Raw genomic sequence first — 25,695 nt, 5'->3', positions numbered from 1 at the left:
ATTTCCTTGCACACATCACCCCTCTTTTGTGCCACTTTGTTTCTCTTGCTTCAAACACAGGCTAACTTGGGTCTCTTTTGAGACTCTCATCCTTGCATTGTGTTCCCTCACTTGCTGGCTTTCATACTGGGCCATATTTTTGCTGTTTTTCTATTTTTCCATTACTATTTTCTAACATCCAATGTCCAGAGCAAGATCTCCTACATTTAAAATCTTCCTTTGTTGCTTTAAAACCTTTATTTTTTTTAAAGAAGCTTGAATTTACTTTTTTGGTAGCTATAGTTTATTGCTTTGTGTAAATTCGTACACACTTCTTCCTTCGTCAAAAAATCTTTCAATTTTACTTTTATTCAATCACAGACTTTTTAGATGTATTCACTTATTAGTATATCAATAATCCGTTTGAAATTGATGTTTTAAAAGTAGTTACCATATTTTATTTGGTAGCAATATTTAACATGACTTAGGTACATATTTTTGCCAAATCAAATTTATGTATTTTAATTCCATTTATTTAACAAAGACTGAGCACTCCATTTAGACTATTTTTAACTACCACATGCCCAATGTCTGTAGAAAGAGCCCAAACATAAATAAAAACACAACAAAGATAAATAGAAATTTATTTAATCCCTCCCAACAATTAAAAAAACTGTATTAAGGCATTTTATTCTTTATCACTACTGACCTACTAAAGCAGACTCCTCAAATACAAGATATCTGATCCATCTAAATATCATCTTAGCTATTAATTTGACTGAAAACTAATGACAATATCCATTTTTCCAAGTAAAATATTGAAATTGAAATAAAGGGGGGGGGGGGCAGCACCTGAAGCCAGTATCCCATTATTTTTTGCAAAAAGAAATATAACTAAAAATGGCATTTTCATTAGCAATGCCAATAATTATTTTATCATATGCATTGTATGAAATTCTTCATATAGTGTAATCTACACAGAAATAAATTCAACTGTTTATGATGGAGCTTATTTCATAGTGAGAATGTAAGACCTCTAAATGTTGCTAACTTCCAGCAGTCAAGAACAACATTGCCAGCGATAAGGGAAACTGGCTGTAGAAGTTCAGCAACAGCCAGAAAAATGGGTATTTCTATCTTATGAGTTCAGATCTACATCATTACTTCTTTCCTATCTGTAGGCCCCACTTTAGTAACTGTTTATTTTCTTCATATATTAGCAGCTTTGCCAAATGAATATTATTTCTCTTTTTACTGACTGGTATTACCTAGAGAATACTGGATATATACTTTCCAATTAAATAATGGGGATAGTCGTTCTTTGGTAAGAGCTAATTGCCACGAAACGAATGCACCAGTGTTGGAACATCAATAGTATGTAATGTAGTAGTAGCAAAATTGTCATGAAAATAGAAATCACTGTTGCTACACATTGTTTTTTGTAACTAATGGCCTTGTTTTGTTTTATATTTCACACTGAAGAATATAATGAATATGCTATGCACAAAGGGGATGCCCACTTGAATTGGGCTATACATTCTTTTTTTATGTAATTTAAGTTGGTGCACATTTTTCATAACATCAGCTACAATAACATTTTTCAGCCTTTTGATAAAGGCTGAATGCTATGAATAGTATCTGAAATGATACTGTAAATATACAAGAATCAACCATGGGATTCAAATACAAATATAAAGATTAAGAGGTCTAGAATTTTTAGAGCAAATGTTCTAAAATAAGCTATGTTGATTTCATTTACCACTAAAGATTTTTATGATTTAGTGAATAACAATATACATTAAAATTACATATTGTTACAGTCAGTGTCATGACAAAGTACATCAACACTGCCTTTGACATATTTCCTCTAAAGGAAAACGTGATCGGACAAAAATCATAAAGCCAGAAAAATATTGTTCTTGATGGGTACATTTTAACACATTTAAACATGTGTGGAACTGTTATTTATAAAACTTGTGGGGGAGAAAATCAATGTTATTACAATGTGGATCAAAGTCCTCCTATTCATCATCCTTGGAGCCCGTTTTGCTCAGCTGTAAAAAGACAAAAATAATTTTATAATTTTTCTGTGACAATAAACAGCAATTAAAATCAATGTGACAATGTTATTATAAACCATACTGAGAACACACAACTGTTGCTATTTTCATCATAGCATTACTATACTCAGTTGTATCCTACACAGTATAAGTTAGCAAAATTGTAATATGCAAGTTATAGTGTCAACAATGTTGGCTATTCCTAGTGAACAACACCTTTATGTCCCAGATCAGCAATTGAATTGGATTAATACATTGTGATATATCTAAGGAACTAGATGGGTCTTTTTAGATGAAAAATAGCATTATTAGTTTTTATATAATTATTAGATAAAACTATTTTATTTGTGCTAAACACCACACATTCTTTAAAAGGTATTAACATTTTTTTGTACACGCTTCTGAAATCAAACAATAAGCTTATCAGAAAAACCCTTGATGGGCTGTAAATATGGGTTTTCTCCCAAAATGGGCATAACTGGCTGTAGATGATATGGCTTCAGTGGAGAGACTTAAAGAGACTAGGAGACATGTGATAAACTAGAATATGCATGTTGGATTGCTAACAGACAGTCCTCACTTTAAAATGATAATTGGGAGCCACAACTCCATTGCTAAGTGATGAGGTCATATAGCATAATTTCATGTGACTACTCTGACTTAATTGGCAATTGTACCAGTTTCAATATAAATCATTAGGCAAATCCTGCAAGGTTGCAGTGTCCCGCAGTCACATGATCAGCATTTGTGATCTGTCAGCTTCCCTGTTGACTTTGCTTGCTGAAAGCGAACAATGAGGTTCACAAATGGCAATCACATAACCATGGGGTGTTGTGACTGTTTTAATTGCAAGCTAGTTGCCAACTGCCCAAATTGCAATTACATGACCACAGAAAGGTTGCAATAGTCACAACTATGAGGAACAGTTGTTAAGCCCCCTCATTCAGTACTACTGCAACTTTGAAAGGTTTTTGAAAGAGTGGTTGCTGAACAATGGTATCTGCAGGGAACTTTTAAAATCCTAATGCATGCAAACACATACTTTTTAAAAATGTTTAAGATACTCTTCTGGATACTTTTTTCAATGGATTCCAAAGACAACATGGATACTTGGGACTAACCCCTTCCTCCTTTTTAAAATTAGTCTTTGAAATATGAAGGATACAACATGACTTCTGAAGGACAATACCTGAATAAGTTGAGCTTCTTTTTGTGTTTTTAGGAAGTTGGAGAATTTGCTGAAAATCTTTGGCTTTGCTCTCAATTTTTTTTAGCTGATTTGAACCAGTAACTGATATAAACGTGAAAGGAAATTGTGGCTGCCTGTTTTGCATTCAACTGCCCTTATGCTACAATGATTTAGTTTTAGCAACCCATTTGTAAAAATCACAATGATATATTTTAATTTTATTATTGCATACTATATGAGATTTGCCTCAGATTTAGTTGAACAATGTGTAGCACTCTTCTACAGCAGTGGTTGCCAACCAGTGGGCCGGGGACCACTGGTGGCCCACAAGAAAATTTTGGTGGTCCGCACAAAAATGTCACTCGCAAAGCACCCCCCCATAGCAATTAATCCAGGCTGCGTGGGAACACAAGGCTGCACCACCCACATGGCCCGCGGGAACACAAGGCTTGCCTGAGGGGAGTGGGGAGAGTAGGGAAAGGGCAAAGTGGGGAACTTGCCCCACTCGCCTCGCCTGCCACCTGACTGCTTCTTTCTTTTTCTGCTTTTGGCTCCATGCAAGAAAAGCAGCAAAAGTCTTTCTTTCACTCCCCCAAACTCCACCAGAAATGAGTCTTTGGGACTCTGCAAGGCATCCTGCTCAAAGAGGCTGTGCCAGTGCGACAAATCTCACAAAGACTCATTTGTGGCAGAGTTTGGGGAGAGAAAGAAAGACTTCTGCTGCTTCTGCTGCTTTCCTTGCACGAAGCCAAAAGTCTCTCCCCGAGAACGGAGCTGGAGATGGTATCCTGCGATCCCAAATAAAGAACGATCGGTAGGAAAATGGGGTGGGGAATTTTCCTGCAAACTTTTTGGGGATTTTCCCATGGTCTCTGGTCCACAAGATTTAAAATTATAAGTTTGGTGATCCCTGAGGTCCAAAAGGTTGGCGACCCCTGTTCTACAGGATACAGATTGTTAGTGCTTAATTAAATATCTACATTTTTTTCTTTAGGATGGAGTACAAAATCTCTGAAACACTGATCAAGACAAAAAAGATATACAGATATCAATGCTTAGAACTAAAAACATGGTTCAAAATGGTTCAGTAAGATTGAAATACTTACATGCTTTATAATAACACGAGGAAAATCCCATTATCATTCATATCCAAAATGATTAAAAGAAGAACAAAGAAAAAAATATTAGATACTGCTAAAATCTCGCCTAAAGTTACCACTTTAATATTGTTAATTTTCAACTCTTACCTTGATTACATCAACCCAATTCCATCCTCGAGGAAGTTCTCCTTTGTGATCTAGTCAAAATAAAAATTCTTTATGTATTCGTGCAATTTGAATTCAAGCATCTATTTTAAAATTAATGTATTAATTTACATCATAGTTTGTGGTTAAACTTAAAATTGCCAACTGTGGCTTATCGCAAACTGTTATGAAAAACTGGGGAATGTTTAGCAGTGATGAGGAAGGGAATTTATGGCCTTCCAGATGTTTCTTAATTTTAACTGTCAATATCCCTGACTATTGGTCATGCTGATAGTTCTAGTTCAGCAACATACATTCTGTGAGAAAACAAAGAAAACAAAGAAACACCTATTGTGCACAAAAGCTCAGCATAAATCACAATACAGGAAAAATCCTGTATTTGCTATATCCTATATATAAAACATATATTCTATGCCATACTTTTTTAATTAAAAGAAAGTTAAGCTATATTAGGAGTAAGTTATACAAACCTGTTTTGTCAGCTAACTTCCGCTTTTGCGTTTTGGACAATTGTTCCTTTTTCTCCTTTTTCTTAGTTGGTGGTGCTGCCTCAGAATGACCAGTTGAGATGCAGTTATTTAATGCTGTCTACAAAAATGAAATGTATTATTTGTTAAGAATTCTCTGTAGTTTAATTGTCAAAACAATATTTTGTATGATACAATCACTGCTTCTGGGATACTGGATTAATATAGGAATGTCAAACATGGCTAGGAATTGAATTCAATCTTATAATAACAATTCAATATCAAGAAACTGACAGATTGCATAGAAAAACATTTTCATATGATGAGATAGGTCAATATTTGGAACTATAAGCTCACCACAGTATTAACTGGTTGATTTTCCATGAACAGTTCTTTATTATCTTTAGCATATTCAAATATTGTGTACGTCATTGAGGTTCCTAGGTTAACTTCAACTTCTTCCATTAATTTATCCAATATACTTTGTTTTATGGCTGAGGATCTAGTGCAGATGACAAAGAAAAGATAAAAAGTTAATTCTAGAAAGACTGTTTCTTGAACGTCTTAAGAACTGGACCACTTACATGGCATTGTTGAAGAATGCATCCATTGATATGACAGGAGCAGTTTGTGGGTATGTTTCTGGCCATGATATTTCTATAAGGAAGGCTTTGGGGTCTCCACTTTGACCTATCTAAAAACACATATAAGTTATGTCTATTCAGGAATCCAGTCAATTCAAGCTTTAATTAACAAAAATACTGAAATAGATATTTCATTTTTACATTCAATGTCTATTTTAGAAGGAATTTTCAAGTAGTGTTATATGAGCATTAAAAATACAAATATGACTTCACCAGAATCCACAAAATAGCTATACAGCAGGAAATGTGGCAGAATATAAATTTAATTATGATTATAACAATGATCAGCAGAACCTTTCTGCTATGTTATGCTCCCTTTTCATAAACTAATGAGTCAGCATTATTTATGTCTGGATATATTAAGAAAATGAGTACACCCAACCTGAACATCTCAGTGTAAAACTTGGTATACAGCCTTCAGCTCTTGCTGTTTATATGCCTTGATGTTGTAGCTAAACTACAAATTGTCTTAAATGTATATACAGGAAGTCCTTGCTGAACAACCACTCATTCAGCGACTGTTCAAACTTACAATGGCGCTGAACAAATAGTATTTACAACTGATCCTTGTATTTCTGATGGTCGCAACATTCCTAAGGTCATGTGATCACAATCCAGGAGCTTGAGTCACAATTATGTTGTATTATCCTGTGGTCACTTGATCACCATTTGTACCTTCTTTACCAGCTTCCTACAAGCAAAGTCAAACTGGCAGAAGGCTGCAAATGGCAATCACATGGCATTGCACTCAACATTGGTGAATCCATTTACTGGCCACCAGAAGTGCTGGAATTTTCATTGCTAAATGCTGCGCTCATGAGACTTCATGCTTTATGATGATGTTGCTTAAGCAATGGAAATTCCGGTCCCAGTCACCATTGTTTAGCGAGAACGACCTTGATAAAGATAGAACCTAAAGCTTAAGAGATTAATATAGGCTGATTTGAATTAATGATTTCTCAAAACTTACCCTATATTGAAAGGAAATGGGACTAAGTTCCCTAAAACAGTCATCACCTTCATAAATAGAACGTAATGCTTCTAACTCCATCTGAAAGAAAGCACAAACACTTTATAGTTTTATGTGTAATTTTAATCTTAAACTGTACTGGGAGGACTATAAACCACTCAGCCAGGCATGAGTAGAATGGTATATATGCTTAGTAAAATATTTAAAATAAACAATATCTGATTGAATATAATCTTAAATCACATTTTAGTAGTTTTCAAAAATATTTAAAAACATCTCAAAAGAACTCTATAATCCTAGGAAGCTAACCATGCCATATATGTTATATCTAAAATTAAAGGGATGTGATAAGGGATGTCAATACATGTTTTCAATGGTGGATGTCATCAGCCATAAAGTATAATCAGTAGCATTGGTTTTAAAGACTGAAAAGAACCAGAAATTGCTTTTTGTGACGCATGAAAAAAAGAACCTATATCTATAAAAGCACAGAGCTGTAGAAAACCCTTAATTTCCGGAAGAAAAATGATCTTAGCCATATTCACACACAGCATCACAAATGCACCGTCTGGGTTTTATGGAGCCAACCTTACTACAACCATGGAGTTGAAAGAGTCCATTTAGACCAGTGTTTTTCAAACCTGGCAACTTTTAAGATGGGTGGACTTCAACACCCATAATTCTCCAGCATGTTAAAGTTGCCAAATTTTACAAACACCGGTTTAAATCATCCAATCCGAATTCCACTGAAAGAAGCCAAACGAGGGATTCGTGCAACGGGTAGTGCAGTTATCCTGTCGTTTCAAAGCTCCACGCGTGGCACTAGCGCTTATTTGCAAACACAGGCAAACGCCACAGGCGAAGCTTCCTTCCCGCGTACTGCTGATCCATTACGCCGGAGAAGCTCCCACAATGAGATCCAGGGAGGGGCGGTCCTTTCCTAGTCACGCCCCTCCAAGGGGCGGTCTTCACATAGCCCAGGGCGCCTTTACTCTTTCCATTCCCGGACCCTGCCAGTCTATTCCACGCCTTCATTTCCCTCACCTCCTGGTCCTCGTTCGCCGTCATGGCGCGACACCGGGAAAGAAGGAAACCACCCCCCCCTCCTATCGCGCTCTCTCCCCTTCCGCGGTCTCCTGGAAAAAATTGCACGTCACTCCGATCGGGAATCGCGCACGCTAGATCAATACAAAAGACGGCCCTCAGTGCGCAGGCGCAAAAAATGACAAGGCGGAAAGGGAGTCAGGCGCTCCCTCTTTAGCTGTGATTGGACAGTGTGACCCACCTTCCAGCTGACTATTGGCCGATTCTTTTCATCATACCTTCTGATTTGCACGTTCTTTATTTTAGACTGGAGCAAAGCTCGGTCGGTTCCGCCTCTTCCTTCCTTCTTCTTCATTTGCCGCTTGGCGGCACTTTAGCTCTGCCCATCTCCTACCGCGTTCCAATAGCTGGCGCCAGGTGCTTAGGACCCGCAGTGCTTATTGGTCATACATGGTTATCAATCTTAATACGCCTGCTAGGTGTTTTCCTCAGACAGGCCTCGGGTTCCTGTTCCAAATGTTCCCTTTTTCTTCTGCACCCGCTTGTCGAATGGATCGTGTCACCGAAGGCTGACGGCGAGGTCCTCCTCCCCGGGGAGGTCGTAGTGCGGGTGCGAGGCAAGGGGAACCGACGACGGAGTCGCAACGGAGCTTGCAGTGTGAGCATCTCCTCTCAGGCAAAGGCACAAGGGGCGGCGGCGGCGGCTGAGAAATAGGTTCAAATTGTACACAAGACATTCTGTCATTGTTTTTCGGAAAACATTTCGGTTTCGTAGGTGTGCCGCTTTTACTCGGAACGTGAAACGGAGACTTGAAGATTTTAATAAAAGCGGTATACGTTCAGACTTAGTTATCCTTATTAAAATAAATGGCACTTTAATCAGAGGAGGACGGAAGTCCTATTAAGTGCATTAGACTGGTTTTGAGCATGATTGTAGCAAGCTTTATTTTATTTCCTCTTGAGGAATAGAATAAAGCACTATTCGCTGGAATCACAAAATGCGCTAAGCCATCAACCGTAATTTGCAAATCACATGTTGGTCTTCATGCAGTAGAAAAGCAAAAGAATATTCTTACCTTATGTGATGTGTTGAATATCAGCCTTCAGCCTGCATGGCTGCCATTATTATGCAATAAAATAAATGAATGCAAAACAATGTATTAATGTAAAATGAAACCAAATAAATCAAAATAATAGAAAAATGGTTTGATGATAAAGCTGAAAATAGGCTGCCTTTTTCTGCCTTAAGAAGGTTAAGAAGTGATTTTATTTTACGGCGATGGTTTCCCAAAATCTTGAAAAATGAGTGAGAAATATGTGTATTACAGAGATTATAAATATAGCCATATTTGATGTGAATAAGTAGGACTTGTTAGTAAATTTATTTGAATGACTTTAAAGTTCACAGGTGAGTTAATTTTTTTGAAGGCCTTCCAGGTAACATAAAGAAGACCTGTAAATGTCCTGTGGTCTAAGGTTGATTTTTTTTCTATTTGGTTCAATTTAGCTACAGGCAAAACCATTTTAAGGCACACAATATTGCAGTGGAATGTCTAATAGAATCTAGAATTATTCAGTCTCATACTCTCAAACTTTATATCTTGCTGTACAGAAACACCTGAATTTATTATGTCTGCTTGTCACAAGTTTAGATAATAACAACTTTAAATATTCTACATATTACAATATTCGTTAGAAAAATTGTTTTGAATATTTTTTCTGCTTAAAATTTCAGAGTATATTTGGAACTGTCAATATGAGCCCTTCACAGTGGGATTTTCCAGTGGAACTATGTTGCCGACCAATGGCCTTTGTTACACTCACTGGTTTGGATGTTGTATATAATGCTGTTCATCGAGCTGTCTGGGATGCATTTTGTGCAAATAGGAGAGCAGACAGAGTACCAATTTCTTTCAAAGTACTTCCTGGTGATCATGAGTATCCCAAATGCAGAGTAAAGGTATTGCCCTAAATCTTACAGTAAGAGTTAAAAATCATATTTTAATGTAGGTTTATTTTACTGAGATTCAAGTATTTAAATTCTTTTTTTGAGTATTTCCAGGGTTTTTGGGAATTAACATTGTAAATTTATTCTTTCAAAAGCAAAGATTATAATTATAAAGAATTATAGTTAAGGTGAAGCAAACCTAACACCTTAAATAGGCTGGAAACTTTCTCTGATTATAACCTAAACAAAACATATTGTTGATGTGCAGCTATATTAAATCAAGCTGAAGAAATAATAAAACATTATTTTAAACTGGCTTCGTTAGGAATAAATTTAGCAAAACTCATTCCGTAGATATGCAAATTAAATGATAAGAAGGAAGAAAAATAGAGAGAGCTAGCTCTTAGTGTAAACTGGGAGACTAGGTTCTTGCCCTCCCTCAGGCATAAAGCCAGCTGTATAGGTTTACACCAGTCATTGTCTCTTAGCTCTAAGAAGAAAGCAATGCCCAAGGACTTCTGAAATTTTGCCAAGAAAAATATAAAGATTAGTCCAGGCAGTCACCAAGTGTCAATGTTTACTTGAAAGGACCAAAAATGACACCTGTCTGCAGTAGTGATGATACCATTTTTCAACTTTTTCAGAGATTGTCATATGAATGGTACATTCCAAAGGGTATCTTGAAAACAGGTTGGATGAACAAGCATCTGAATTTGGTTCCTGCACTTGTTGTGGTATTTTATGAGCTAGACTGGGATGAGCCACAGTGGAAAGAAAAACAATCAGAGTGTGCTACTAGAGTTGAAATTGTCAGGTATTATTTTATGTATTCTATAAAATACTGTTTTACAATAATACTGAAGAGGGAAAGAAGATACAATTCACTTTTTTTTTCTTTTGGGTTTAGACTAGAAGCTGTTCTCTATCTGAATGCTTCTTTAAAAATAAAAGCTTTACAATGTTTAAAGTATCTGTCAAGTAAAACGACACTGCAGTTCCTTTTTAGAATCTAAATGGCAAATAAAACACCAATTTTTGAGTCTTGTGAAGTTTTTAAATCTGTATATTTGTTATTGCCCACCTGAACGAACAAATGCATTTTATTTTGTTAAGTCTTTATAATCTTTGGTTAGCTTGATGTCTTATTTTTTTCAGGCAGAGTTTGCAGGGCCGAAACACAAAAGTTGCTGTAGTTTTAATTCAGAAGAAAACTCCCTTACCTCCAGGTAAAATACAATTTAATTAGAGTTGTGTGACTGAAGCATGGTAATCTAAAGTAATGTGGAATGTTATTCTTGTTTAGTGAGCAGAAATAAGAGCAGTGAAAATAGTTGGAAATAGTTTAGGTTGGAATCCAGTGTTCATCTTCCACTTATGAAATTTTTGTCAATGAAAGCAGGACACTTTCTCCTCTAATTGTCAATAAACTCAGAAGGATTGTCCTGAATGATCAGATATCCTTGGAAACAGATTTATAAAAGTTGCCCCATTGCATTTTTGACAATAGAAGCAGTTCTGTTAAGGCAAAAGAAGACTAGATACATTAAAATAAGCAGGATTTTTTTGTTTATAATACAACTACAATTTGTAACTGACAATTTTGCAATACAATTATACTTGTTAGGAAAAATATTTGAAACAAGAAAAGATATAGATGCAAGATACGTCTAGGAAATCTTTTAATAAAGGCTAAGATAATGAGAGTTTGCATTATAGAAATCCATGGAGAAAAGATGTTCATTCTTTTGAAAATGCATAATTCATATAAATTAACTTGAAAGAATTGTCTATCAAGCAAATTGCTTTCAATTGTTTTACAGCAATTATTAACATTGGAAAATTGAATCATTCTGGACATAATTATTTGCTATAGACTGAAAGCCACCTATAAAATGGATCAGCCTTTCCTATGAAATGGATCAGTTAATTATTTCAGCTTTTGCATAATTAATAAAACAGTTAACAGCTAGAAAGAAAACAAGCAAGAAAACAAGTAAGCTCAGAGAGCACCAAGGGACCCCTCTTTTCAACCCTGAGCTACAGATATTTGCCTGTATTAGTTCCAGCTATGTGCAGAGGAGCGGTGATTCTGATTCTTTCTAGGAACGTGGTTGCAGTCAGAGAGTGGGAGGAGAAATCAAGCCTTGGGCATCCAGTCTGGATTGCCATAGGGCTGATTCATCCCTGATCTTACCGAGTATCTCAGATGATAAGGTGTCATAAGTACTGATAGCATTTGGCTATACAACTCCAGGCTGAATGGGAGATACCTTGGAAGTCTTGATCTTGTGTTTGGAAGTTGTTATCCGTTTGAAAGAGGAGGAATAAATTAAAAATCAAACAGCTGGCTGTTTATTCTAAAAGCCAACTGATTACAAGACAATTCCAGCTATACTTGTGACTAGGCTTGTGAGCGCCCAAAGTAAGAGGTGTCATCATTTGGTGGTCTTTCACACTAACAATTTATGCCAGATGAAGAAGTGCAATGTGTGCCCCCAAGGACTTACTCAGCTTGGGTTTGCATTCCAATTAAGATCATTCCTGGTGTCGGATATAGTAATAGTTACTTGTACCTTTACTCCTTAAGGCTGGTTTATTGTAGTTTCCTTTACACAGAATCACCTAGAAATGACAGCTAGTGCAACATGCAGTGGTTTCCATATGAATGGGACTGTTTTGATATTCCCATATAACTTCTGTGTTGTGGGAGCTGCATTTATTATCAGTTTCTGTTTTCTGGGTGCAGTGCAACAATATTGCATGGCTTAGGAGTTGGATATTTATAAGACTCCTTGCTCTGAGTAGAATTTGCCCCTCTGAGGTATACAGAGAGAAAACATTTATTAAGAGATATTTGCTCTCTGCTGAAGGTCATCTCTTGTGCAATCAAATACCCTTCATTCTATTTATTAACATTTATATGTTTTGTAGATTAGTTAAGTTGGCCCAATTGAAGAGACATAACATTACCTGTAACAAATACATGTTTGAGACAAAACATATCGATATTCCTTGTCTGATGATGATTCTATTTAATCATGTTGATTATCGGTGATTCTATGTAAGTTTTCTTCACATTTTTTATCTTGTATGGCTGCTTTCACTTGTTTCATTGTTTCCTAGATACATCTTAATAAAGTTTGAGAATATTTGGATTAAGATTATTCAAATCATTTTTGAATGTGCTTGTCTATATTTACTCTAGGAGAAGATGTTATTGCTTCAGAAAGGGCAGCAGCTTTATGTAATGCGTGTGACCTCTCTGGAAAGTCCCTATTTGTTTTGCCACACACTGATCATCTTGTAGGTTACATTATAAGGTAAGCAGATAATGTAAAATATAGACTTTTCTATATTACAATTTGAGAGGCAGAAGTCTTTGTTGATATCTTTAGAAGTAATTGGTATAACAATATGTTTCACAATTTAAAATCACTTTCTACTTTTTCCAATTATTTTATCTTTTGACATTAAGTGGGACTAGCAACTCTAGAGCCCCAAGTTTATTCCATCAAAATTAAGTAGGAAAAAAGTTCCCATCCCATTTTTTGAGTGATTTAATTTTGTCGAGAAAAGCTAAAGTAGATGTGTTAAATTACTATTACTTTTATAAAGTAATTTATAAAGTAATAAAGGCTAGATTAAAAATGAATAAAATGCCTGCTTTGGATGAAATTTTGCAAATTCACAATAATATTCATACAAACCAGAAATCATATCATTTTCATTTCATGTCAGCCATCCCTAGTACTCTTCTGAACTTTCCCTGCTATAATTAGCTGTCCTTTATCTTCTTTTTTAGCAAAACAAAGTACTGAGCTAGAGAAATCCTTTGTTTTCATTTTCCCAAAATTCCTTTTAAGAACAAAGTCTAACCCAGAATTATAATAATATATATTATATATTATTATATAATATATAATAATAAACTGATGATGCAGGCTATTGACTGCGTTACAGTATTTCAGCTTTCCATTTATTTATTTTTTAAATTAAAAATAAAATTGAGTTGGTAGGTATTAATATTTTGATCTTGGGTATCTGTAGGTAGTTGCAGGGTACCCCGGAAATATAAAGTGTTTGAAAATATTTTTGTACATTATTTAACTTATTTATATACATTATTTAACAGTTCTATCAGTTAGTTCCTTGGACTGCTCTACAGTGCTACCAAATACACTAATCCAATTGTGCTTTAAGATTCTTTAGAAATCCGCCGTGCCCCTCCCCCCCATTCAGATATCTATTTTTCAGTGACTCAGCAATTTAAAGCGTTCGTAGACATATGCATTAGGTATGTGCTTTATAGTTTTTTTGGATGTCAGATATAAACAGGCATTTTCTAAATTAATTCCTAGGTATACATATAATTTTGCTACTATACCTTTGTTGTGGTAATTTGCCATTCTGTATCTTTGGATTTCTGAGAACTTTTCAACAAAATTTTAAATAAATATTTGTGAGAATTATTAAGTAGTGGGAAGAAGAAGTTATCCTCACAAAACAAAGCATGTAATACTTGAGAAAGACAGGTGAGATTATTTCCATTAAATAAATAGTAACTGATTAAGGGTGGTTAACACATAGATAATTCTTTTACAATCCTTTAAATAGTTAGAAGGAGTTTAGTGCAAAATATAACTATAACTTGAATGGTTTCTGAGAAATATTATCAGTCTGTATAGGACTTTCCCTAACTGTAATGTTATGTATATTCTGAAATATGTCTCTTGTTTTTGTTCTAAAAAAATTATGTTATTTTCTTTCATAGGTTAGAAAATGCTTTCTATGAACATGCTCAGACCTATTATTACACAGAAATACGAAGAGTAAAATCTCATAAAGAATATTTGAATAAAACAACACATCAGGTATTAAGATTACTGATAAAGTAAACTAGTATTGATGAAGCATTAGAAGTAAGATCTTCAACAATACAAATATATAACATTATTAAAAGGTAATAATATAAGAGTAACCTATAGATTTTAGTTGGTAAACCACCATTAAAATAAAATGTGTTCACCAAGGCACTCTTGTGATGTTTCAGTACCGTCATTAATTCCTGTTAACAAGTAATACTACTTTTACTGTTATTTTGATTAGAAAATGTTTCATTATATTGAAAAATGGAAGCTGGAATAACGTGTGTATCTGTTTGTATCAGAAAAAGATAAAGAAATGAAAAGCAGTTTGGGAAAAGTATTTAAATCCTGTTGTTTTACTAAAATTGTTATAAGACATAATAATAAAACATCTAAATGCAAATTTTAGAAGCCAAAAAGCAAATTACAGAGTACAATCTAGCAGCAAAAATAAAACTTATGCTAGTGAGCAAAATTAATTGAAACCTACTTAAAATGTGTCAGGCTTATTGTTTAGCTAAGTATGAAGAGCTATTGATCCACATTTAATAATGCCTACAATAGAAAGTTTATAGTTAAAATTAAAGTAATTTAAAACGTTGCCAATTGGTTATGTTGCAGCTCTTGTTTGTTAGACACCAGTTCAAAATAGCATTCTTCAGTGAGTTGAAGCAAGACACATTAAATGCTCTAAAGTAAGTATTTTTATTCAAATATTGAAGTAGTAAGTGAAAGTTTCTATTCATCAAAGGCAGGGAGGGAATGGGTGGTAGAAGGGTGGAAAGATTTTGTATGTGGTAGTTGTTAAATCACCTGCTGTTGTTTTCCATGATTAAGTGTATACTGCATGTTCTTACCCTCAAATAACTTCACTCAAATATAGTAACTGCCTTATGGTATAATAATAAAAATATTGATTCATTTCAGCATGATGAGCTGAAACCGAATTAATCTCTTAAATCTCTTAGCCAACCAAATTAATTTCTTAAATAAATCAAAAGGCAATGGGATTCATCCTAGAGAAAATGTACCTAAGAATTGACACCAACTTGAAAGCTGCGAAGAAGTGCTTTTAAAAAAAATGTTGACTCAGGAAAGGGTTAGAGTTAGGGTTAAGGTTACCATGTTCATCATTTAAAGTTTGAAATTTTCAGATTGTTTAACAGAAGTTTGTATTCCAAATGAATATTATTTTATGTTTAGAAACTACAAAACTGCCTTTAATCTTGTACATGAATTGAGAGCTCATGAAACAAACATGCTGGAAATCAAGACTATGGCAGGATTTATAAATTACAAGGTAATAACCATGCATTATTTTTACTTGTACTACTTTTGGGTTAAAAGTAGAATAGTATCAATTTATACATGTATTGTAGTTGATGATATCTAGAAACATATATATGACAAGAACATTTTTATCCTCCTTGAGGTTGGAATGTGGTAATAGGCAATGTATTGCTGACCACATCCCAGCAATTCTCAGAAAATCAGTCAATTGAGTGACAGGAAGGTGCCAGTGCAATTTCTAACTAAGGAGACTACACACTGGCTGTTACAATCCTGATCTTTCTAGCTAATAAAGCAATTGGATGGCAAATGTATACATATCGGAGAGAATATCTCAAAAGTGCTTTTTTCAAACATCAACTGGACTTTGTCTTTTCCTTGAAGAAGACGTTTTGCTTCTTATCCAAGAAGCTTCTTCAGTTCTGACTGAATGGAAGGGGGGATATGGAAGGATTTATCTGTGCCCTCATGGTCATCTAAATCACAGTGCAAATGGGTCTGGAATCTTCTTGGAATTGCTGAAAGGATGGGTGTTGTAAACAGGAGATAAGTGGTATTCCTCCCCATCCGTTGAGAGAGTGCTGTTTAATTTTAACATACATGGCCTCTTGTACCCCTCTTTCAAACGGGTGATCCTCTCTGTCCTGAATGTGGACTTTTACCTGGATGACAGAGAATCTGTGTAGACATGAGAGAGGGTAGTTCAGGAGCTTGAAGATAAAGAATGACCAGTCAAGGTTCCCAAGATCCACATGTGAGATGCAAATTGTCCACTTTGAGTAACTGCAATATGCACTTCTACAAAATTCACTGCCAGTGGACCTTTTAAAGGGAGGATTCTAAGTGATGCTACTTTGATTTAAGAAAAAGATGATTATCAAATTGTTGATATAATCAGTTGATGTGGAAACTGCAAAGATTCAGCCATAGGTAATAGGCTTTTGCAGCATTTTTAAGTTCAAAATCACAAAGATGGTTCAGAACATGTGGAGAACTCTTCAGAGTACCTATGTCTTCCATGAATTGTGTGGGAGCCCGCATATGCTCTAAATTGCCTTTTTGTCTTCAAATCTGAAATCTGAAATAGATAGCTTTATTGGGAAATCACATAATTCATCCTGTTTTACTAAAAAAATCTTTTTGATATATCATGGTTTTTTGTGTACATTTAGCTATCTTTTTGGTAGTTGCAATAGAGTTCCTTAAGTAGCAATTTGAGGGCAACGTGCACTTTATGATAATCTGTTAGATGGATTGAAACTCTGAGGAGAGAGTAAGGGCAGAAAAAGCAAGGCAAAAGCCATGTTTCTGCTATGGCCTTTCTTCATATACTGTATCAAAGGGGTGAACAATCTGATGCCTCCACTGGATTACAGCTTCACCATTCTTTGCTGTGGTTCAGCAGTGGTCTGGAAGACATTTGATGCCTGCTCTGTTCTTCCTAGCAATAGAAGAAGAGAAGAATTGGCCTTTAAAATAAAAAAGCTTTGTGGACAGACTTACTTAAGCTGGCTAAGATAAGAGAGGTCTGACCTTATCCCTTCTGGGGAGACCAGATATTTCAGCATTGTTCTTGGCATCTTTGGGATTAAACATTTAGATTATTTGGGAATGAATGAAATCAATTCTTTTATTTCTTAATTATTAGCCTTTTCAGTTTGACCATTTCCATAACTCAAGCACGCTTAAAATATGAAGGTATTTAAGGGTTGGATATAGAAAGATTCATATGAAAACATAAAAGTGGTATGGCTTTTTGCTACATATGAATATACAATTTCATTATACTGAATTTGAGTTTCTAACCTTTATGAAGTGTTCTAATTTCTTATCTTTTTAGATCTGTCGCTTGTGTTTTCAGCATAATACCCCACTGGATGCAATTGAACAGTTTAGGAAACATATAGATCTATGCAAGAAAAAAATAGGAAGTGCAGAGTTGGCTTTTGAGCATGCTGCCTGGATGTCAAAACAGTATGTTTTTAAAGTATTTTTAGTATTATGCTTGGTTAATTAATTACTTAGGTAGTTCAAGCTGAAAAATATTCTTTTTTGCCTACATTAGTATCAACTGAAGGCTGTCTCACTCAAAATTAAGGTTAAAATAATGAAATAATGTCTTATTTGTTGACTTTATATCCTAATTTTTCTCTGAACTCAAAGTATGTGGGGTGAGGAAAGATGTCTCCTATAATTTTATTCTCACAATGACGGTCTGTGAGATGACAGCCAGTTTGGTCTAGGAGGAGGAAAGTGTATTGGGTATGTTCAATGCCTTGAGTTATTTGTAAACATAATAAAGGTGGGATACACACACACATACACACACACACACACATATATATATATATAAATAATGTGTGTGTGTGTGTATATATATACACAAATTTGTGCATGTATGAATATAAATATATAAATAAACTTGGCTGAGAGGGTCACCTAGTGAGCCTTGTGAATCTAGTGCAATAAGCAATCATAAAAACTTAATACTGATTAATACGTTTCCTTTTTTGTCATGAACAGCTGATGTATTATGACCTGCAACCCTGCAAAGGAGCCTAGGGAAGCAATAGAAAGAAATGTGCAAATCAGTTTATTTATTTTTACATTTTGTGATACATAACACATTATTTTGGGTTTTTTATGCAATTATGAAAGCTGGGAAATTTAAGGTGTTTCTTTAAATTTAGATTCTTGGGATCTTACATGTTCATGAATTGCCTCTCATCACTACTTTTATTTTCAGTTCAACTTTTGGTAAAATATTAAAGTCTGTGTTTGTGGTTTCTTAACAGATTTCAGGCTTTTGGAGATCTATTTGATGAAGCTATTAAGCTAGGGTTGACAGCTATTCAAACACAAAACCCAGGTTTCTATTATCAGCAAGCAGCATATTATGCACAAGAACGGAAGCAATTGGCAAATGTTCTCTGCGATCATGAGGTGAGTCATAGATTGTTTTACAGCTCATGAAACTCTGCAGTAAGATCATACATTTTTCTATATCATGGTTTTAATAAGCCTTTGTTTACTTTCTAGCAAGCTAGTTTTCTGGCAAATTGACACACCAAAGAATTATAGTATTTGGTACTCGTGTGCAAAAGAGTTTTCTTTAAGTCATTGAAATGTACTATAATTACAGCATTGTGTAAAGAACTGATATATGTTCATTCCTTTGTATGTGTACAAGTGCATTCATACAAGCACTTTCGTGTATGGCTGTGCAGCTTATTTAAATACCAAATTTAGTCATGGATTATCTGCACATCACACTAATTAGATAAGGTCCTAAAATAATGCTGGGCATACATTAAGTAACCTGAATGACTTTCAGATAAAGAATACCTTATAGATTTATATCAAATGACTCTCCTTCCCAAGTTGACGCTAATAACTAATGTGTGTGTGTGTGTAAAGAATCATCTGTCTTACCTGAGTTGTAAGCATTTTCCCTCTTCAATATAAATCTTGAATGTGGAACCTGAAATTTAGAAGTTTTATAGTAAATGCAAAATAAATGTTGGATGGTCAAAATTTAATGTTTTTAATGTCCCAATCCACTGTTTTACTAAATGAAAGATTTGAACTACAGATATGTGTGCACATTTTAATTGTAAGCCGTGCTACATTAAATGATATAATAACTATACAGTAATGTGTATTTTCACTGAAAGTTTTCTAAGAAAAAGGAATTTAGTATAGCTATTCAGATTCCCAGCAAAACATGTACTTTTCTCTTTATCAGTTGTCCCTATGCTCAAATATTTGTCATCAGTATCATTGATATTTAGTTAGCTGAAGAGTGTATACTTGGATTTAATTTAATATATTATGAGTCAGTTAATATTTTTGCATTCTGTATAAGATACTATGTTGGTGCAGGTTTGTTCTTCTATGAACTCATTTTAAGAGTTCTTCTTCCTTGACTTGTTATTTTATGATTGGTTTGATCACACGTTAAAAATCAAATGTAAAGAAAAAATTTGCTGAATTTACAGTCTTCTGTGATATATCCAAATCCGGATCCATTGGAAACACCAACTGGAATGCTTGACTTCTATGGACAGAGGCCATGGAGGCAGGGAATATTAAGTAAATATATATTTTTATTTCTTAATTAAAAAACCAAATAACTTCATAAACATTTATCCTGGAAAGTCTGAAGAGAAATTTGTAGTTCTTATAAACTGATCAGAGATGGTAACAGAATTCTGTGCTTCCTTGTTCAGCTCAGTACTTGTTTGTGTTGTTTTGAATGTGTTAATTGTTTTGTAGAGCAGGGCATAAAACCCAGCATGCATGATAAACATATCAGGAATACCTATTCAGGAAATACGTATTTCCTAAATATTTAGCAATTTAATTGCAACAGCAATATATGACTTGGCTGATGTTTTCCAGTGGACACTTTTTAAAAACAGTTTCCCCAAAGTAGTTTTGTTAAAGCACTGCTTCTTCAGTAGACATAATTTAACATTGTTTAAAATTTGAGCTGATATTTTGCAGTCAGATGAAATACTTACCAGATGTTACGAACATGCTTCATGACAAATTTCAAGCTTCATTACATTAGAGATGGGCAATTTAATGCTCCAAGGCCATTGATGACTGCTTCTGGTCCCTCTGTGATTGAGATGCCTAAAAAATTGCTATCATAGTTTCTCAGTTTTGAAATGGGCAACATCTGGAAAGTATGTGGTGTAGGTCCTAAAATAGACATAACAGCTAAAATATTTTTTCCAAAATCCAGGAAATATTGCAAAATGTTGGCTCCATTCATATATTGCCTTACTCACTTGGCATTATTACTACTTGTTACACTGATGTTAATGAAGAAAATAGAACTGCATATTGAAATGAATTAGGGTCCATGGAAAAACTATTTGCATACTTTATTGCATACGCAGAGATTTGGAGAGATTACAGTTTCAACATCTGATCTTAAATGTTATTCAGAAGAGAATGTAAAAATAAATAAAAAAATGAGATAAATGCCATATGACAAATATGTGACACAAGGCCTGCGTTCCTATTTGCAATCTGCAAAATAGCATAAATCAAGTGAACATTGCCTATTAGAAATGCCTCAGTAAATTATCTGTTGCTAAGAGACAATTATGAGGTTTTGGGGTGAGATATTATTAATATTGTTTCCTTGCAGGAGCTCTTTGAATATACATTTAATTCCTTCATTGATTCTTTTAGACCAGTCTCTTATCAAAAGAACTAACAATATGATAGAATTCCAAACATTCTTTCTCCTAAGTTACAGAAGTGTTTGGAATCTATGTACTCCTGGCTTGGAACTAAGCATTTGTCTTATAGTTGTAGTAATAATATACCCCTCTTGGAGAAAAACTCATTAAAATGGATTTTTCATTGTCTTACGCAGGTTTTGATCTTAATGATCCTGAAAAGGAGAAAGTGGGAATCTTGGCACTGCAACTGAAAGAGAAAAAAGTTCTCCATTCTGTAAGTTAGATTTCCATTTATAGTTTCTAGTTTTTGTAAGTCCAAATATAACTGCCAGAATTTTTTTATTTATTAGGAGCTAATAATAACCTTGTTGAGTAATGCAGTTACGCAATTCAAGAGATACAAGTGTCCGAGAATGAAAAGTCATTTGAGTAAGTTTCATTTTCAAACACATGTTTAAAAGATCTTTATATGTGTTAAGGTACTGGGAATAATCTCATTTTCTTTTCAGTGGTTCAGATGGGTGAAGAATATTATTATGCTAAAGATTACACCAAAGCTTTGAAGTAAGTGTGACTTTATAAATGTAGCATAGCATAGTTTGGAATACTTTGATATAGTGGTTCCCAAAGTGGGTGGTACTGCCCCCTAGGGGGCGGTGGGATGCCTTAGGGGGGCAATAAGAGGCAAGGGGGCCGGCAGGGGGGCGCTAAGAGGTGGCAGGGGGCGTTCGAGGCGCTGGCCCCGCAGGCTCAATGACTGCCGGCCACGCAGCCCATTGACTGGTTCATCACTCCATAGCCGGCGCCTTGAATGAGGAACCCGCGTGCAGCAAGCTTTGCCAAGCCTGGGGGGAGGGATGGGAGGTGGCGGAAAGGGGGTGCCTTAGCTTGCAGGCTGCCCTCTCCAGTGGAAGCGGTGGAGGCACGCCAGAAGGCCCGAAAGCAAAACCCTCCCAAGGCGCGCAGTGGAAGGGGTGGGTGGCCCAGTGTTAGGGCCCCCTTCCCAGAGGAGAACAAGGGAGCGCCCAGCGCCCACCTCTCCACCTCTCCAGCCAGCCGGGCTTGCGCACAGGATGCGGGTGGGTGCAGCTGCGGCTCTCCAAGGTGCGTGGCTTGGTTCGGTTTGGTTCTATGTGGCCGGCCCAGACCTAGAACCTAGCCTCCCTCTGCAGCCCGGTTCTTCAGAACGAGCCCTGTGCTTGCTTGCTTGCTTAGTTTCCAAGCGATTGTTCCCTCCACCTCCGCTGGTCTGGGCTGCTTCCGCATGCCTTCCTCCTCCTGGGCGGAGCGCTTCCCTGAAGTTGGGAGTCTCTGAGCGTGTGCAGAGCACCTCCCCTTGCTTGGCCCAATGGAAGTGGACCTTGGGTCAAAGCAAAGAGGTCAAGTCGGCCACATCGCTGTCCCAGGGAGGTTGGCATTGCAAAATTGGATGCCAAAGAAAGAACTAGGGCAGGGGGCTGGAGAAGGGGCGGAGGGGCAGCTGCATTAAGGAGCAGGAAGATCTTAGCCATGGTTTATTGATTAAGCTGGGATCAAACAGCATGCTAAACCCTAACCAGAATGGCTAGGTTGATATATTCAGCCCGTGTTTCTCAACCTTGGCAACTTGTGTGGACTTCAATTCCCACTCTGGCTTTGCTCTACTTTCCCAAAGTGCCGCCACTGTCACGTTCTTTCTGCCTGTCTGTCAGTCCGTCTGTCCGTCCATCCATCCATGCATCCGAAAGGTCTGCCTTCCTGCCTACCTACCTACCTGCCTGTCTACCTACCTACCTACCAATGTAGATCTATCTATCTATCTATCTATCTATCTATCTATCTATCTATCTATCTATCTATCTATCTATCTATCTATCCATCCATCCATCCATCCATCCATCCATCCATCCAAAAGGTCTGCCTGTCTGCCTGCCTTCCTGCCTACCTACCCGCCCATCTTTACGTTACCTACCTATCTACCAATATAGATCTATCTATCTACCTATCTACTTATCTACCAATTTATCTACCTATCCATACATTTATCCAAAAGTTCTGCCTACCTACCTACCTACCAATCTATCTACCTACCTACCTACCATCCATCTTCGAAGCACCAGCCGCGCAGGCACATTGGGACAGTAGAGCAAAGACAGTCGGGGAGGGAGGGGAGAGAGAGAGCTGATGCATCAGATTGAAATGAGACCTAGTTTAGACTGAGGCCTTTTTCCACATTGAAACATCTTTGCCAGCACATTGAAACATATTTGGCTTCTATTAAAGGTTTTGTAGACAAAACATGGTAAAGACTATCAGGAAGCTCTCACATTTTGTTGAGGCTTTAAACAGGATCTATTGGATCAGATCTCCACCCTAAAAATTACTTTTCCCCAATATATTACAGTGCCAATTCTGAAGAAGGCAAAACCAAAATGTACTGGTAAATTACAAGGAGAACACACACACACACAGGCACACACACACTCCCTTCTAACCCTGCTGGAGCAGGTGATTGGACTAGAATAGATATTTCATTATCTTTCTCCTCCCTCCCTCCTCCTTTATTCCTTTTTCTTTCTGTCCCTTCCTTCCATCCCCCCTCTTTCTTTGTCCCTTTTTCTTTCTCTCCCTTTTTTCTTTCTTTTCTTCCTTCTCTCTTTCTCTCTCTCTCTTTCCCTCTCTCAGGCTCACCCCATTGACTTGACTTGCTTGGGCAGGTCCCTCCAGTGCAGTGGGCTCAATGGGGTGGACCTGCGGGGCTGGCACCTAGAATGCGGGAGTGGTGGCATGTTTGAAAAGTAGAGCAAAGCCAGAGGTCAGTAATTTTTGCTGCAAAGAATCACAAAAGCTTCTGGGTTGTGCACAAGAAGGGACACACATGTCAATGCAATTCAGCAACATAAAATAAAGAGATACAATAAAACAAATCAACAAGAATCTGCAAAGCATCTCTGATTAGATTTTATTCACTACTAGAATCTAATCAGAGATGCTTTGCCGATTCTAGTCCAATGACCTGCTCCAGCAGGGTTAGAAGGGAGTGTGTGTGTATGTATGTGCATGGCTGTCAAAACTCCAAAAACAGATCAAGTGTCTCTGGGGAGGCCAGTCATAAATTAGAATACTTGCTAAACAACCGGCCATTATGTGAGGACCACTTGTTTGCCAGTCACCTGGCCACGCCCACCCAGTCACATGACCACCGAACCACATCTATCCGGTGATGTGACCATTGAGCCACACCCTCAAATTAGGCCACGCCCACAGAAATTTGAATCCCACCCCTGGGGGGGGGGCACCGAAGATAAGTTTGTAGCACCATGGGCGGTGGACTGAAAAAGTTTGGGAACCACTGCTTTAATATATCTAGAAAGTATGAGAATTAGATTTTCTGTCTCCTCACTATGGTGAAATATATAATGTGTGATCCAAATTATTAAAAAAAATACAAGCTCTCATGGTCTGTATAATGTAGCCCTGATCCTCAAGATTTGATTTTTTTTCTAAAGTAGGACCAGTTATAGGATAACTATTTTGCAGCTTTCCCTTTTCAGGATTCATAGCTTGTACCTACCCTAATTCTAACAACACCAGATTGTTGGCCAACTTATAAAGTGATAGTCCCACCATATATATGAAGTAAATGTGTATGTTAAGCTAACCTTGATCACCATCAGGTCATCAGGTAGCTGTAGTTATTTCTGTATTACACAAATTTATATAGGTATTCCCCAGGTTACAGGCGTTCCCTTAGTGAACATTCAAAGTTAAGTGGTAAGCGCCTCCTAGCGTTTACGAACAAGTCCCGAAATAATGACTATTGCAGCAACTAGGCAGTTGTTCACTTTTACGAAAGACCGTAGAGGCTGTTCAACATTCGCCCTACCTATTTCTCCCCACCGGATGGATCTTCATAGGCACTTTGCCTGTGGAGACTCACCTTAAGAAGTTCTCCTGTCACACATTCTTTGCCTGCTTCATTGCTTCGGGCTTTCGGTGCATTCACAGAGAACAGAGGCCTAACGTGCCACAAGATCAGTAGCATGTGTAGCTACCGATCTCATACGATCTCGCACTTTAGACCTCTATTCTCTGCAAATTGAGGCCTGGACATTTGCAGATGGAGGGAAGGCCTCAGTCTTTCAGGCATTCTCTCCATTTGCTGTTTCCTTGCCGAAGTCTGCAGGGAGATTGTGTTCCTCTAGGCTTTCACAGCCCTTTGCAGAAAGCTTTTGTTGGCAGCAGCGGAGCTTGGAACGTCTCTCCAAAGCTCTGTTCCTACCAGCAAAGGCTTTTTGAAAAGAGATGTTGAAGCCTAAAGGGATGCAATCTTCAAGCACTTTGCCAACAACAACAACAAAAAAAGACCCAGAATGCTGTGCGCACATCCTTCCAGGCCTCCTTTCTCACCAGAGATCCACTTGATGAGGCCTCCAGTGATGAAAAAGGAGGCCAAGCGGCCTTCTGGGTCTCCTTTTTCATCATCAGAGGCTTCATGAGAGCATATCTCCAGTGAGAAAGGATGCCCGGAAGGACATATGAGTTCTTCCAGGCCTCCTTTTTTGTCACTGGAGGTCTTGTCAAGCCTTTTGCTGACGAGAAAGAAAGACGCAGGCAAAGAAACAGGCTGGAGAGGAGACAGATCTTCATAAGTTAAGTCGCCCAGCATGCCAGGATGGGGGGAAGGCAATTGTGGGGGCTCTAGGGGAGGGAGAATGAAGTATCTGTGGGTCTGGGGAGGCCTTGGGTGTTCTGAAGTAGATGGCTTGTTCCATTATTAGCCCCCCCCCCCAAAGG

At 36.9% G+C, this 25,695-nt stretch overlaps 2 protein-coding genes across 5 annotated transcripts in view; one reads left to right on the top strand and one right to left on the bottom strand.

Moving 5' to 3' along the window:
* Positions 1-608: 608 nt before the first annotated feature.
* RWDD4 (RWD domain containing 4) lies at positions 609-7,783 on the bottom strand. Of its 3 annotated transcripts, none has more exons than XM_087963261.1 (8): positions 7,619-7,783; positions 6,575-6,655; positions 5,545-5,654; positions 5,318-5,462; positions 4,964-5,081; positions 4,477-4,525; positions 4,335-4,378; positions 609-2,033 (listed from the first exon to the last, which is right to left on the bottom strand). In XM_087963261.1, the coding sequence occupies exons 1-7, from the start codon at positions 7,640-7,642 to the stop codon at positions 4,372-4,374; spliced, it is 534 nt and encodes a 177-aa protein (XP_087819387.1). In that variant the 5' UTR covers positions 7,643-7,783; the 3' UTR covers positions 609-2,033; positions 4,335-4,371. The 3 variants fall into 3 exon arrangements, 2 of the variants coding, with proteins under 2 accessions (XP_087819387.1, XP_087819385.1); XR_015749247.1 differs by lacking the exon at positions 609-2,033 and adding an exon at positions 3,630-4,168 and having other exon boundaries at positions 4,209-4,379; XM_087963259.1 differs by lacking the exon at positions 4,335-4,378 and having other exon boundaries at positions 4,476-4,525.
* Positions 7,784-7,970: 187 nt separating this feature from the next.
* The window catches only part of TRAPPC11 (trafficking protein particle complex subunit 11), a 37,590-nt gene continuing 19,865 nt past the window's right edge, over positions 7,971-25,695 (top strand). The window contains exons 1-14 of one of the 2 annotated variants that reach the window (XM_087963249.1): positions 7,971-8,276; positions 9,354-9,578; positions 10,211-10,380; positions 10,722-10,792; positions 12,772-12,886; positions 14,338-14,437; positions 15,053-15,126; positions 15,635-15,731; positions 17,562-17,695; positions 18,517-18,664; positions 19,720-19,813; positions 21,114-21,193; positions 21,270-21,348; positions 21,429-21,483. In XM_087963249.1, the coding sequence (XP_087819375.1) occupies positions 9,375-9,578; positions 10,211-10,380; positions 10,722-10,792; positions 12,772-12,886; positions 14,338-14,437; positions 15,053-15,126; positions 15,635-15,731; positions 17,562-17,695; positions 18,517-18,664; positions 19,720-19,813; positions 21,114-21,193; positions 21,270-21,348; positions 21,429-21,483 (1,421 nt within the window). In that variant the 5' untranslated portion in view covers positions 7,971-8,276; positions 9,354-9,374. Of the gene's footprint in view, positions 8,450-9,353; positions 9,579-10,210; positions 10,381-10,721; positions 10,793-12,771; positions 12,887-14,337; positions 14,438-15,052; positions 15,127-15,634; positions 15,732-17,561; positions 17,696-18,516; positions 18,665-19,719; positions 19,814-21,113; positions 21,194-21,269; positions 21,349-21,428; positions 21,484-25,695 lie in introns of both variants that reach the window. The other variant, XM_087963250.1, reaches the window with a different exon arrangement.

Source organism: Notechis scutatus, chromosome 4 (genome assembly GCF_049901735.1).
Source record: "Notechis scutatus isolate UNSWTSFEM ecotype Mainland chromosome 4, rNotScu1.2, whole genome shotgun sequence".
Classification (NCBI taxonomy): Eukaryota; Metazoa; Chordata; class Lepidosauria; order Squamata; family Elapidae; genus Notechis; species Notechis scutatus.
This window is presented reverse-complemented; position numbering and strand designations above follow the sequence as displayed.